Source organism: Seriola lalandi, unplaced genomic scaffold, assembly GCF_002814215.2.
Source record: "Seriola lalandi dorsalis isolate HSWRI2012SDOR001 ecotype SW California unplaced genomic scaffold, Sedor1 jcf7180002054972, whole genome shotgun sequence".
Taxonomy (NCBI): domain Eukaryota; kingdom Metazoa; phylum Chordata; class Actinopteri; order Carangiformes; family Carangidae; genus Seriola; species Seriola lalandi.
In genome coordinates this window covers 5,778,574-5,792,207 of record NW_019525660.1, presented here as the reverse complement: position 1 = coordinate 5,792,207, position 13,634 = coordinate 5,778,574, and the positions used below count along the sequence as shown (strand labels likewise).

The following is a 13,634-nucleotide window of genomic DNA, read 5'->3' as shown; positions in this document are numbered from 1 at the left end:
TGTTAATCATATATTGATCAATTTATTCATTCTGTCAGGTCATGTTTCTCCGTTGTCCCAAAGTCTTACACAAAGAAGTCACTGTGAGATGTCCAATTGTTTTAACCAGAAAACAGGAAACAAAGAAAAAACAGCATTTGATCATGAAAACAGACACACATTCAAAGACGGCTCGCCATGACAATGAGGACACAACATGTTTGCTAATGATTGGTTGGTGTTCGAGGCCAATTTCATTTGCCAATCAACCATCACATCTCCCAAAGATGTACCACCTGAATCTTTTTTTTTAGCGTTAATTGTACCTGGGAGGGGGGTGTTACACTTAAATGTACAAAAATAAATGAAAACATCTTCAAGAGAAAACTTCCTCCTTAGCTTTTGAGGGGATCCAAAGCCATGTTGAGCAGAACAGCTTGTACAGTAAATGCTTGCATGCATGTTGACACAGGCACTGATGTTGACTTGGTGTCTCACTTTGTGGGTCCTCAGTCAGGAGACGAGCATTCTGGGAACTGTGAGCTCTCTCAAACAAGGCAGTCAACAGGATTTCTTTTAAAAAATGGTCTGTCCATTCACTTATAACCATACAGAGTTAACTCTCTGGATGCACATGTCTTCAAATTAAGGAAAATGGGCCAAGGACATGACAAAAGAAATCACATCAGCAAATCCAATAACAAGACTGTTAAGTCCTAGATGAGCCTGTGTCATATGGAAATAATAAAAGTAAAAAAAATCTTAACACACAAAAATAGTGGCTTTACTCCAGAACCTTCCAACATCTTGTTACGATACAACACGTTAGTCTGAATACAGGCTGACCCCACTGTGTATCCTGTCCAGATTAGCTCAGCAAGCCAGTGCTGAGATCTCTGTGTAACGTAATAGAATCCAGAAATACCAATCACAAGAAGCTCTCAATTAGCCTCTTTAAAAAAACAAAAACAAAAAAGTATACAAAAAACCCCCCAAAAAAACAAAAAAAAAAACACACCAAGAACAGCAAAAACCAAGTACAAGTAGTATGATCTATAATTAAGGCGAGTTAAAATATTGCAGAATAATTTGGCCCCTGTCTCGAACAGACTGCCACAACAGTCAGGGATCCCCAACTCTTAATCACTGCAAAGATCCAGAGAAGGGAAGGAAGGATGAACAGAAATGAGAACAAAAAGAAAGAAAATAAAATGTGATCCTCTTTGGAGAGAAATAGATTTTATTTGGTTTCGTTTGGTCTCTTCCTCAGGAGTGTGTTAAAGGGAACAGTGAGGACCTCCTTTCTCTAAAGAATACAATAAAAAATTTGACATTTTAAAAAAAGGAAAAAACTAAAAGAATCAGGATTGAAGACTGGTAATGTAATTAAGTGGTTTATCTGAGACTTTATCTTTTGAGTGCAGAATGAAGCGGGGGGCACCAAGATCAGAGAATAGAAAACTGTTGTTTAATCAACAACCTGATATGACAGATGAAATGCAGTGCCCTGTGGGAAGCGAGCGTGTCCCCCTGAAAGTCCTCACTCTGATTAAGAGCAGTCGAGCAGAGAAGAAAAAAGGAAGGGGACAGGAAGTCATGTGTCTGAGATCCAAAGTGATGCCGACCCTCCTGTTCCTTTTTTTTTTCTTTGACTGGGACTGAAGGTCATTTCAGGCAAAGATCCCCCTCAAACTGTCCCTCTGCCCCCCAATTTGTTAAAAAGGCCGGGGGTTATTGGAGTCAGCTTTAGGTCTGAGGGCTGCCGACAGGCTGTCTGGCTGTTTCTGCAGGTCTGAACAAAGCTATCAGATCACCCAAACGGAGGACGTGTGGCTGTGTGTTGTACTAAAGATGTCCAAAGTCCACTGTCCTCCTCTCTGTGAAAGTGTGGGCCGTCATCCTGTTTTCACCAGTCTCTCCTCCCACACTCTCGTCTCTTTCCGATGTTTCAGACCCACTCCTGCATGGAACGTTTACAGTACAGTATGTGGCGTGGCGTACCCTTCCTCTTGAACTGCACCACAGTGTAGACCAGCACCAGTAGGCACAGTGCAAGCACACAGGGGATGACGATGGCGACGGCCTTCACCGTGTTGGCCTCATTGTCCAGCTCGATCACCACGTCTGTGTTGCCGTCGTCGGCTGGTGGGCGGGCGGGGTCAATGGGCGTCAGCTCGCAGCCCATGAAGTCCTTGAGGATGGAGCGCGGGTAGCCCGGCTCAACTCGGAGGAACTGGTTGTTGAACTTCCAGTACTCCTTCCCCTTGTAGAAATAGGTGAAACCTGAGGCAGAGAAACACAGGGAACAGAAACCTGTGAGTGCAGAGTGATCTGTCGATAGAGAAGATGATTTACACAGTACACTAACATCACTGATGGCATGGTTGGGTGTTGGCAGAGGTGTGCTCTGTTTCACCTGTAACCCCACCCAACAGTGATGTCACAATGTGCTGACACACCCTCGAGTACACCTCTACATCACTGCATTGAGATGAGCACACTGGAGATAAAAATAAACAAACAAGGTTTGCAGCTGCTGTATATATATAATAAGCTGGTATTAAGCTGTCACTGGACAACAAGCCATCACTGTCTTTTTACTATAAACTGGATAAAACAATGACTCTTGACGGAAGGTCACCAGTTGGTGTCACCAAGTGTCTTTTTGAGCAAATATATGAAAGAAGATTCTATTCAGTGTAAGCAGCATTTTAATGAGCTAATTGTAACTGCTTTATATACGGTTTGATAGATAAATCTAAATATGCAAAATGTTTTCTATGTAAGAATCTTTATCTGTAAAGTGGTCAGGTCTGTCAAATACATGTAGAGCAGTGAAAAGTATATCCTACTGAAATGCAGTGGGGTGCAATTGTAACGCAGGAAAAATACTCTACAGTACTTAAGTACCTGTATGTTTCAGGACTGATCTTAGTTCTGGAGCCTTTTTGGGTAATTTCCAAGCATTAATGACACAAACTGGCCAAAAAAATTGTCCAATAATTTCTGCTAAACACCTCAGAGTGAAATGGGTTGATTGACTTTATCTGGCAGGCGGCCTGTCAGTGTTGTAGGTTGTTCACATGTCTGCCAAGCATGCTATAGCTCAGCTCACTTCAAATTCATTTTCTTTCTAATTAAAATATTGAACAAACTTTCCCTTTACTCTTCACAGGAAAAACGGGGTCACCTCAAACCGTTCCACAAATGGTGCCTGTCGTTCTGCCATTGCACTGTCCCCTAGGACTAATAGTATTTTGTCATAATAGACCAAAAAACACACAGGAGCCAAGCCCCACAGCTAACATCACACAACAGCACAACAAATGGATTGTGAAGTGGATTTTACACAATTTTCTTACATTCATGGACAAAACAATTCATGGAACACATTTTATATTTAATAAATAAAAAGGATAAAATAATAAAAAGGTGGTCAAGTGACATGTGACATTGTCCATGACATTCTTTCCTGTGCCATGATAATAAGTTTTTGTTTAAAGGGTTGTGTCCAGTAGTTTTGACACTAAACTTTGCTGCCTCCTGCATGTGACTGTCCCTGCAATGCCTGCTGGGAAAACACACAGCACATTGTGTAAAACTGAGCTCAGAGTCAGAAAGCTTAGCTGAATTCTCAGGATCTCGCCTTTCATTTACACCTTGTCTCCTGCGATTTATTATTCATGCAAAACTCTCCTCTTCTTCTGAGGGAGGGAAACGCTCTAAACTTCAAGTCAGATGGAGAGACAGCTGAAGAGAAACAAAGCCAGAGCTTCTTAAATCAGTTAAGAGGAGATTTTTCTAGTGAGGATATAAAGAAGCACAGGACAAAATTTTGAAAGATTCGTCTGGCGCATCGTGTGGCGTAGTGGTCTAAGCAGGCGCCACATGTGTAGAGGCTACAGTCCTCGCTAAAGTCGGCCCTGGTTCGAGTCCCGCATCGGGACCTTTACTGCATGTCATTCCCCCTCTGCCTCCCCATTTCCTGTCTCTCTACTGTCCTGTCAAATAAAGGCATATAAAAAGCCCCCCCCCAAAAAAAAAAAGATTCATCTGGGTGGGAGAGGAAATGATCAAACAGCACAAAGGCTTCCACAGAGGAGAAACTCAGAAATGACTGGGGTCTTCCAATGTTCACAGGATAACTGTAATGTAATCTAGTTCATCTGTAACTCCTATCTAATATGAGTTTCTGTCTGTGACAAAACATCAAGCGCTGTTTTTTTTTTTAGCAAAGTCCGAGAACATCTGATAGAACTCTCTAATAAAGTCTTGTTTCTGGTGTTTTTGGTGTCCACCAGATTGTGTTCATATGTAGCTGACATCTTGCAACTAATTTAACATCAGGAAATCACAGAGATCCTTAAAAAAAATGTAACATTTTGGGAAATACACAGTTCTGTTTCTATGCTGAGAGTTAGATGAGAAGATGAGAAACCAGGATTAAAACTTGCCTGTTACAACCTGTAAAACTTAATGTTTAAGACACTATATTTTTCACACTACAACTTGTGGTTGTGTCAGCCATAAAACACAAGAGTATTGTGATTAGCTGAAGAAATAGGGATTTTTGTGTTTCCAACCTGGCAGCAGCTTCTGCCACACTTTTATCCAACATTTAACACAAATGAAGCGAAATTGTGATTATTTAGAGACAGAAAGACCCAGATGTAGCAACGGACAGAGCACCAACATACAGTGCTGGAGTGAGCATGAGATGAGGGTGGGGTGGAGGGGTGAGAGGTGAGACGGGCTGTGCTATTGTGGGTTAGAGCCAGGTCAACATAGCCCTTGGGCTCCTGCTCTGAAACACGGTCCCTCACACACACAGTCATCAGCCGCAGCATACTCAATTATGTCTGCTTATCTGGGTCAGCGTTATGAGCGTGCCACTTGACACAGTGTCTCTGCAAACAGCCAAACAAACACAGGCCAGCACATGAAAATACATGTGATGCACACAAACACGCCTCATTCCCTTGGATATCAATCTACCCTTCATGCTCTGATTGATGCCCGCTCAACCTGGCCTCACCGGCAGACACGCCCGGCTATGGATCTGGCAGCAGATCCAGGACACAGATGGCCTGAGCGTTCAGCACCACCTGCCCTGCTTTTTCCAACCTGGGAGTTGCCAAGACCAGGTCCAGGCCCACCTGGCAAAATACATCCAATGGGAAAAGCTGGTCTCCAATTCACACTATCTGAGCGGCCAATGGGTGAGCTCTTTGCAAGGTATAAATCCCGCCTCCCCACCCTTGGTGAAGCCCAACTGCCTTAAACCGGAATGGGCGCCCAGCGGTGGTCCTGTCCTTTCTGCTTTCCACAGTCTTGCTCCAACTGGGTCTCATGGCTCACTGAGCAGGACGGACTGATTGTGGAACATTTTGATTGTGAAACAATTCAAAAACAAAAAAAAGAGGCATGTTTGGATGAATTGACCTCTTTTCATCTTTCATTTCACATATACAAACACTCTACATTAGTCTATTCCCCTGGTATTGCATGCATGGAAGTGTGCCATCCACTAAGACTCAGTGTGGTAACTGGGGCAAATTTCAAATCGATGCCACCCTGGTTTACCTCCCCACAGCGTGTGCCAGTGACCAACTGAAATCAATGCTGCCTGGCTCATGAACCATGCTGTTATTGCCAAATCAGAGTATTGGGCAGGACAAATCATACCATTGGCTTTGTCGACGAAGGCCCCCTGTGGCGAGTCAGGCACACCTCTCCACACTGTGATAGGCTTAGGATAGCCAGGGTCCATGGTTCTCATATCTTCATTGTAGCGCCAGTACCTAAACAGGAACAAATGATGAGCCACAGGAAGACAAAGCAGGTACTGTCTGTGTATGAAGGCTGTAGTCAATAGGTTGAAATTGACAAAAGATGGTTGTTTGTGTTCATATCTAGTGTCTCACTACCACATGTCAGATTAAGGGCTTCCCATAGATGAGTGTATCTGAATTAAACTAAATGAATCTGTTATACCAGGAAGGGAAGACAGCCACTGGGCTTAATACAAGGCTGATATCGAACCTTTCTCTCGAAACTCTAACGTGGTCTAGCATTTACTCTAAAACCCCTTTTCACACTAGAGATCCAGGAAATACAGATTAAAGCAAAAACGTAATCTTCCATCCATAGAGAAGAGGGGTCACTGAATTGGGTTTGTGTTTTTAAGCACCATTGTCAAAACACAAATAGAATCAGGGCTGAGGACAGCACACCTATGCCAACATTTGGGGAACAGAAATGTGACAGGTCTGGTGATATTTTTTTCTTGTAGCATTATTCTTTAATCATTCTTATAACATTTCCTTAAAAAAAACAACAGCAGTGAGTCAGTCTGTCTCATAGCACTTTCTAACTTCTCTAACTGTGGCTCTCAGCTCCAAGCCCGTTGGTTCCTACTGAAGACGTAAATCTCTAAAAACAGGATGGTGTGAGGGACTGAGTCAAAATAAACTACAGTGTGTGTGCTCATGGTAATGAAAGAACATGTCACCCAGAGCAACAGTGTGGCTCACTGATGTGTTTTAATTGTTTTTGGAAACAATGGAGGTCTGTGCCTCAGAGGAAAAAGATATATCACAGGACTTTTTAGTAGGAGACAGTCTGTGTTGGTTTAGTCTTTTCATGGGATTTGTTAACAACAAGAACAATAGAATATCCTCAGCTTTATCCTTCAGTGGTTAAGTATAAGAACTATTTAAAAATGAACTGAACTACACAGATTGAATGGTGCTCATGTAAAGGCAATGTTGCTGGGTTGACATGAATATTCAGGAGCTAAGCTTGTATTTGTGGTTCTACAAAGTAAAATACCATCTGTATGACAGTATACACACAATAAATTCACGATCATATCTTAAAAGACAAGTCCAGTTTTAAGTTTTTTTTTAGGTGTCTTGTGCTCCCACCTGTCCCCTTTAAAGAAGTAGGTCTTGGCCACGTCCTCCCACCACACAGCGGTCTCAATGCTCTGGGCTGGCATGCCATGGCCGAACTGGGTGATGTCCTTGGGGTATCCAGACTGCAACACTGTGTCCTTAAACACCCAGAACTGCTTTCCTGCATATCGAGAAAGACAGGGAAAATAAATTAAAAGAAGGACAAGTAACAGCAGGGATTACCCTCCAGGAGCCAAACACAGGAGAAGGGCAGATTTGCAAGGACAGACACAAGCCTTTTAAAAAACGGCAGGCAATAACCTGTTGCCTTGTATTACAGTATTTGATGTTGATGCTTCCCTCTTTTAAAATAGGACACAGATGCAGTGACAAGTTCTCCTTGCCCTTGCTGAGAGGTACTCTGGGATCTGTTCAGTGCTGCCAAAATGAACCGGTAACTGTTCAGCTGAGATAAAAACCAAACAGCAGCGACCCTTGTGGAAAACTGGCGACCAAAACAATAAGATTAAAACTTTTTGCCGCAGGAAGCCAAGTAGCTACATACCTGAACTCTCAGACATTTTGGGAGCTGTGTGAAAAATATTTAAAATATTCCATTTTTTTTATTTTATTTTAATTTAGTGAGTCTTCTTTGTTTCTTTCTTTGTTCTCCGCTCCACCTTTTTCTCAGTAAACCTCTTTCCCTCCTTCCTGTGTAGTGACTAGGTTACGCAGCACGTTTCTGACATGGTGTGACCTCAGGAAGTGCTCGTCTTTGTCACTGGTACGGGTGCAGGCAGACTGGGAGGAAGTGGGAGGGGAGTGTTACAAGAGAAAACGAAAAGAATGAGGTGGAATGACGAAGTCAGAGAAAGGGAAAACAAAATATTTGATATCCTTTTCAAATATTTTGTCTTGTCACTCCTTGCTGACTCATGTCAGATTTTTTTTATATTTTATCATCATTCTATTTGATGAATCATTGGAATGAAACCTATGTCTGTAATTATTCTATATTTTATACAAAAACTATGAAGACAATAATATGTGTAAAGTAGAAATACATTTATACACAGTCTTTCATTAATCCCAGCACTGCCAAAAAAATCTGTCTCTGTTTGCAATTTAAACTCATAAAAATGGAAACCATGCAGAGAAGCTGAAGAGGCTGAGGGCAGGAGAACAGGGCTGGTGCCAATGTGACTTTTGGAGATGAAGGAAGGTAGCATATAAATACACAACATGCTACATATAGCTTTGTGTATCTAACCAGCATTTTTAATGTTTGAATAATAGATAAACTCTAGCACTGACCACACAAAGCTTTGTTTCTGAACAGTTTGATCAATATTTGTGACCATGAACAACTTTCTTCCAAAGAAAACAGAGAATTCAACACATCAGAGTGGTGCTTTCAGTCCCGGATGGCTTAACTGAACCTCTGCACCATCAGCTTTACGATGACCTGCTCGCCTTTCTTAAACAAACAGAGAGAATGGGTGTGAAATAATGCATATATCCTTTCTCTTATATCAGAGGCTGGTTTAATGTAAAGGGGGGAAGACCTGTAATAACCTCTTTTTGGAAAGGAAATTTCTGTCATTTCACCTCTTACTCTGACATCGCTCCACTCATTCTGGGTCTCTCACACACTCACACACACACACACACACACACACACACACACACACACACACCCACACACACCACCCTGATTAAAAGAGTCTCCCATCCCAAGAAGGAAGAGTTCAACTTAATTCAGAAGCAAAAGAAGAATCCTGAGCAGAGATTACTGGAAGCGCCGCTCTTTCTCTCTCCCTCTCTATCCAACATAAAATGGGATTCTCCTTTCTGTTTTCTTATTATTATTAAACCGGAGTTGACTTGTAGAGTCCCCCCTTCCATAAAAGTCTGGCTTCATCTTCAGAGCTGGGAGGGCTGCTTTGATGTAGCGGCAGCTCCAGCATCTGCTGCAGTGTAATGACTAATCCAGGAAGAGTGTATAAAGAGTGTTGTATGGGATGAAGATTTGTTCCAAAAAGATACCCCTCCTCTTCCATAGTCAGGCCACACACACACACACACACACACACACACACACACACACACACACACACACACACACAAACACAGACACACACACACACAAGTTTTTTTAAGCCTGTACCAAACTACAAATACAGGCGTGACAGTGTAATAATGTCGAGCTTGTGAACTAGTTCATTACCTACAGTGACAAACCTGCTCTATTTCCAAAGGCAAGAAGCATATATTTGTTAACTACAGTATAATGTTGATTTACAGGTCACAGCATGTTAGAAAACACCTGTTCAGGACTGGAACATCAACAGTGTGGCAGTCAGAATGATAATCTATCAGAGTTTAGGGTAACGTTAGCAGTACTGTCCTGATCTTTGTTTGGTTTGGGAAAGCTCACACTCCTACGTCCAAAGCAGTGGCGATTGCTCTAAGACTGCAAGGGAAGCTCAGCTTCCCCTAAAATGTCAACAAAATAAGTGGTCAAATATGTGCTGTTGTGTGAACATTTCATTGACTAAATATGCGCTAGAACACGTTCTTCTTTTGTTCAGAATCAGCTACTTATCACAGGTAACCGACACGACTTCTTCTCATTCATCCCCGCAGCGCCACAGAGCTTTACACAGTGTAGACGCCGAGCGTCTACTGACTTCAATGGGGAAGCAGAGAGTGGGTTGTTCCACTGCAGCCAAACTAGACGGTCATTGGATAAATGCTGGGCTTTGTTCCGCCCATCGGACGCTCAGCGTCTCTGGGGGTCTATGGGACAGTGGGCTGGCCCGGACGCTCGGCTTCTACATGATGATTGGATGATCTGTCTGAGGCTGAGTCCCTTTTTGATTGACAGCGAAATGAGCGAATCAGCGATCTTGAAGTATAAGCATCCACCGGAGCAGTTTTCAAGTTTTTCATTCCGTTGTTCGGAGTTGATCTGGAGACGTTACTGATCCTCAGCGACTTTGTCTTTGTTAAAAACGACTAGCGTTGTGTTTGGCGACTCTCTTCTGTCACTCTGCGAATTTACATATAAATAAACTGACACATTTTATGATGTAGGCCGAAAATGAGCTTCCCCTCCTTATAGGACCAGCAGCCGCCACTGGTCCAAAGTCAAACTCACGTTAGAAGTGGTCATGTTTGCCAAACTTGACAGTTATCCTTTATTGTGACCTTTCTCTATGTTACATGCAGCATTGGCATCAACGTATGTAACCATCAAGTATATGGCCTCTCACCTCAGATGGGGATGGCAGTGCAGGAGCTTAAATTTAACATCAACGTTACGCATCAGCATCTTATTCTGGGCTATAGCCACAACAGATTCACTTTGCTTCATAGTTTCTGGCTCTTTAAGTTACTCTGCTGGACTCTGCTGATGTTAGAAAGCTGTCTCTGACTGTAAGATCTGAAATGATTATACTCATGTCAACTAGCTAAATCTTCCTCCTTCTGTTATCCTCGCCCCCTCTCTCATCTACATGGGGTGCCTATATGTGAAGTAATGGTTGTGACTGATGCATTAACAACGAGTTGAATCTTTCAGGGGCTGAAATGACATAAACACAAACATATTACAACATAACCAACTTTTTATGTACTCAGAGCTGGATTTTGTAAACATGTCGTTGGTGCTGACTTTTGTGAAAGAAAAAACTGTCATCACATTAAAATAAATGAACGCATTTCAGCTTTCAGACCCATTCAACAGATATATAAAAGTGGCTTAGATGTCATGTGACATGTACCTACTCCTGAGCCTTGGAGTCGAATGCCTACCCTGATAAAATCTGCTAGCATCAGTTGTCATTGCAGTCGACCTCACCCTCCATCCTCAGCTCGAAACCAGAGGCCTGCCTTTCTTTGCTTCTGTGTGAAATCAAGGACCCATTGCGTATTGTGTAGAATTTTAAGGACAGGTCAACAGGTCAACTCAAAATGTGTTAAGGCAAAAATCGAATGCTTGACAGATGTGTAAACAGATACTGATACTGAGATTCTAAATGGCCTCAAACCAGACCTTCCTTTGCATTTACTATACTGAACTATCTCCTGATGTACACATATTCATCAGTCAGTTCTCTCAGACATGCCTGCATGAGGTAAATGAAGTGAGCAGCTCTGTCTGTCCCCTGACACAAAGGCACCAATCAAGCTCTGACATTTCTACATGCATATCTTTTAATCTGGCTGCATGCTGTTACTGAGCTGTGAATGGTGATTGTGCAAAGACGTTCAGGCTGATTCGCAGACAACAGGTTGATGAGCTGTACTTGCATATCCAGGATCTGAGGAGAATGGAAACAGGGAAATACTGACTGAATATTGGCATCGGGCTGCACTTTGGGAATAAAAAACACATGCAGAATTTATTTCTAATGTATGCCAGCGGTATGAGCTCCCTGACCTGCTCTGTCATGCCTAAACAGCACTAAGCTAATGAGTGTCTCAACAATGACTTCAGTGCAAACTATACTGTAAAGCCTCAACCTTTGCTTTTATTTAAGGGGAATTCATCAGACCAAGAACTGTTATTCAAACCAGCTGGTTGGACCAGGACCTTGATTGCTGCTGCAGTTTGTTTTCGGACTAACTTTCCTCCTAATTTTTTATTCCAAATGGGGACAGGCAGAATAAGGCCTTCTGGGAAATCAGCTGTGCATGTTCAGATGAAGAATGGCATACTGGATTTTCTAAATCTGTGTGCCATCCCAGCTTGGGAAGAGAGCAGGGTGGAGAAACTCAAACTTCCAGAGCTTGAGGCGCACACGGGACCAGTCGTCTGCATTTCCAGGAATTGTTTGGAGTTGAAAATAGAAATGGCTTTGAGTGAAGTTTCATAGATTTTATCCCAGCAGACTTTCATTGCTTACCTACGTCTCCTTTCATCAACACCCTCAGTCTCAGTCTGTGTCTGACTCTTCCTCTCTGGAGTGTATGCAAATAGAAGTTTACGGCGCTGCTATGTTTGTGTGCTGCTTCTTTCAAGTGACTTTGTGGCTTTAGACATAATTAGCTTTAAATCTCTGTGTAAATCTGTGTTTTGGGGCCAGCTTTGTCTACATCTGAATATGTTACAAATCATTTCAGAAAGGTAGAGAAATCAGAATCAGGGATCATCAAACACTGACAATAAGTAATGAGAGCAAAACATTGCTTTAATCCTCCACAGATTTACACTGGACTCACACACAGATCAGATGTAAATCAATAATATACAGCAGTTATTAAAGATAAAATCCCTCTGTCTGTTTCTGACTACAGGCAGACGTATAGAAAATGTGTGCAGAATGCTAAAAAGGCATGTACAATGTAGCGTACATACCTGGCCTGGCATCAGTCACAAGCCACTAAGGAAGTTCAATGTAAGGACATGCAGAGTTATGAGGAGTTACGGACCCACAATTGACACTTTGTGACTCTTCCCACCATCAAACTATCAAATTGATAGGAAACAGAGACATAGGACCCCTCTTCCACAAACAGACCATGCTTTTAGCATGTCCGAACAACACAGAACCAGACCAAAGGTCAAAGGGTCAGCTCCAGAAGATCAGACAATGGACACCAGGCAACTGGAGAATATAGGCAAAATCTCCAGTTTGTAACAATAAGACTCTGTCTAATGTTATTTGATTGTTTCTTATATAGGACAAGTAACAACAAAAGGACTGATTAACACTAAGGTGTGAATCCTGGCCTCTCTGTGCAATGCATGAACACACACACACATGCACACACACACACCAACCTCCCTTCCTCTGCCCCTCTCTAGATAAGAGTCATAAACTACAACCCACATTCCAATCCTGGGTAGTGACCAGCAGAACACTCTTCACAATCACAGATCTAAGGAAGAATGTAAAATTAAATATCTAACTGTTCTGTAACTCATGAGATGTTCCTATGCAATAGTTTAATCCCAAACTTCAATCCCATAGAATGTTTGAAATGTAACATGTAGATTTTAAGACAATGTCCTTCATGTGACCATACTGTCAGCATCCTTCACACGAGGTAACACACTACATGACATCCAGAATGTCCATATTATTATTATTACAGTCAAAGAACTGCTGTGTAATCCACATTTCTAGACTATTAGCTTTGGGAAATGTTTATATTGTTGTTTGATCTATTAACCACTTGTTTTATGATTAATTCCAGGTTTGAAGGATGTAATATGAAATCAACACTCCTATTACTCCTCTCTGCCATTATTAGTGCAAGTAGTTTTATATGTTATTTCACTTAATGTTTTGTGGACATGGTGGAAGACGGATGTGCGAGTTTATAAGTAAACTCTAAAATTAAATTATTCCAAAATTCAGTGGAAAATTACTCTCTTCTCCAAGTGGAAACACAGGAGAAGATGAGTGACGCCCCTGAATCATGCGCCAGCCCCCCAGGGGATAAAACAGTCGTGATCGATTCACACATTGGTCAGAAGTCAGAGGAGAGAAACCCAGATGTTAAGAAGGAAGAAGATGCGAGAAACGATGCTAAAAGCTAGAGGCTGAAAAGCTGAAGCTAGAAAACGATGCAGAAACTAGAAGCTGAGATCTTTGCTCAAAGCTCAAAGCCCGGCTCTATAGCCATGTAAACTCTTAGCTCTAAGCTGCTCGCCACAAACTCATGGCTCTTAGTCATTTTTGCACTTTTTGCGTCTTTTATTTTTCTTTGCCACAAGCTCCAAGTAACATGATTTTTGTCTACATGCGC

The 13,634-nt window shown here is 42.1% G+C and overlaps 1 protein-coding gene across 2 annotated transcripts in view; it reads right to left on the bottom strand.

Moving 5' to 3' along the window:
* Positions 1–13,634, bottom strand: part of mmp16a (matrix metallopeptidase 16a (membrane-inserted)) — an 80,301-nt gene continuing 66,667 nt past the window's right edge. For both annotated transcript variants that reach the window (XM_023398034.2, XM_023398035.2), the window contains 3 exons: positions 6,906–7,056; positions 5,665–5,780; positions 1–2,262 (listed from right to left, as the gene is read on the bottom strand). In XM_023398034.2, coding sequence (XP_023253802.1) covers positions 1,928–2,262; positions 5,665–5,780; positions 6,906–7,056 — 602 coding nt within the window. In that variant the 3' untranslated portion in view covers positions 1–1,927. The remainder of the gene's footprint in view (positions 2,263–5,664; positions 5,781–6,905; positions 7,057–13,634) is intronic.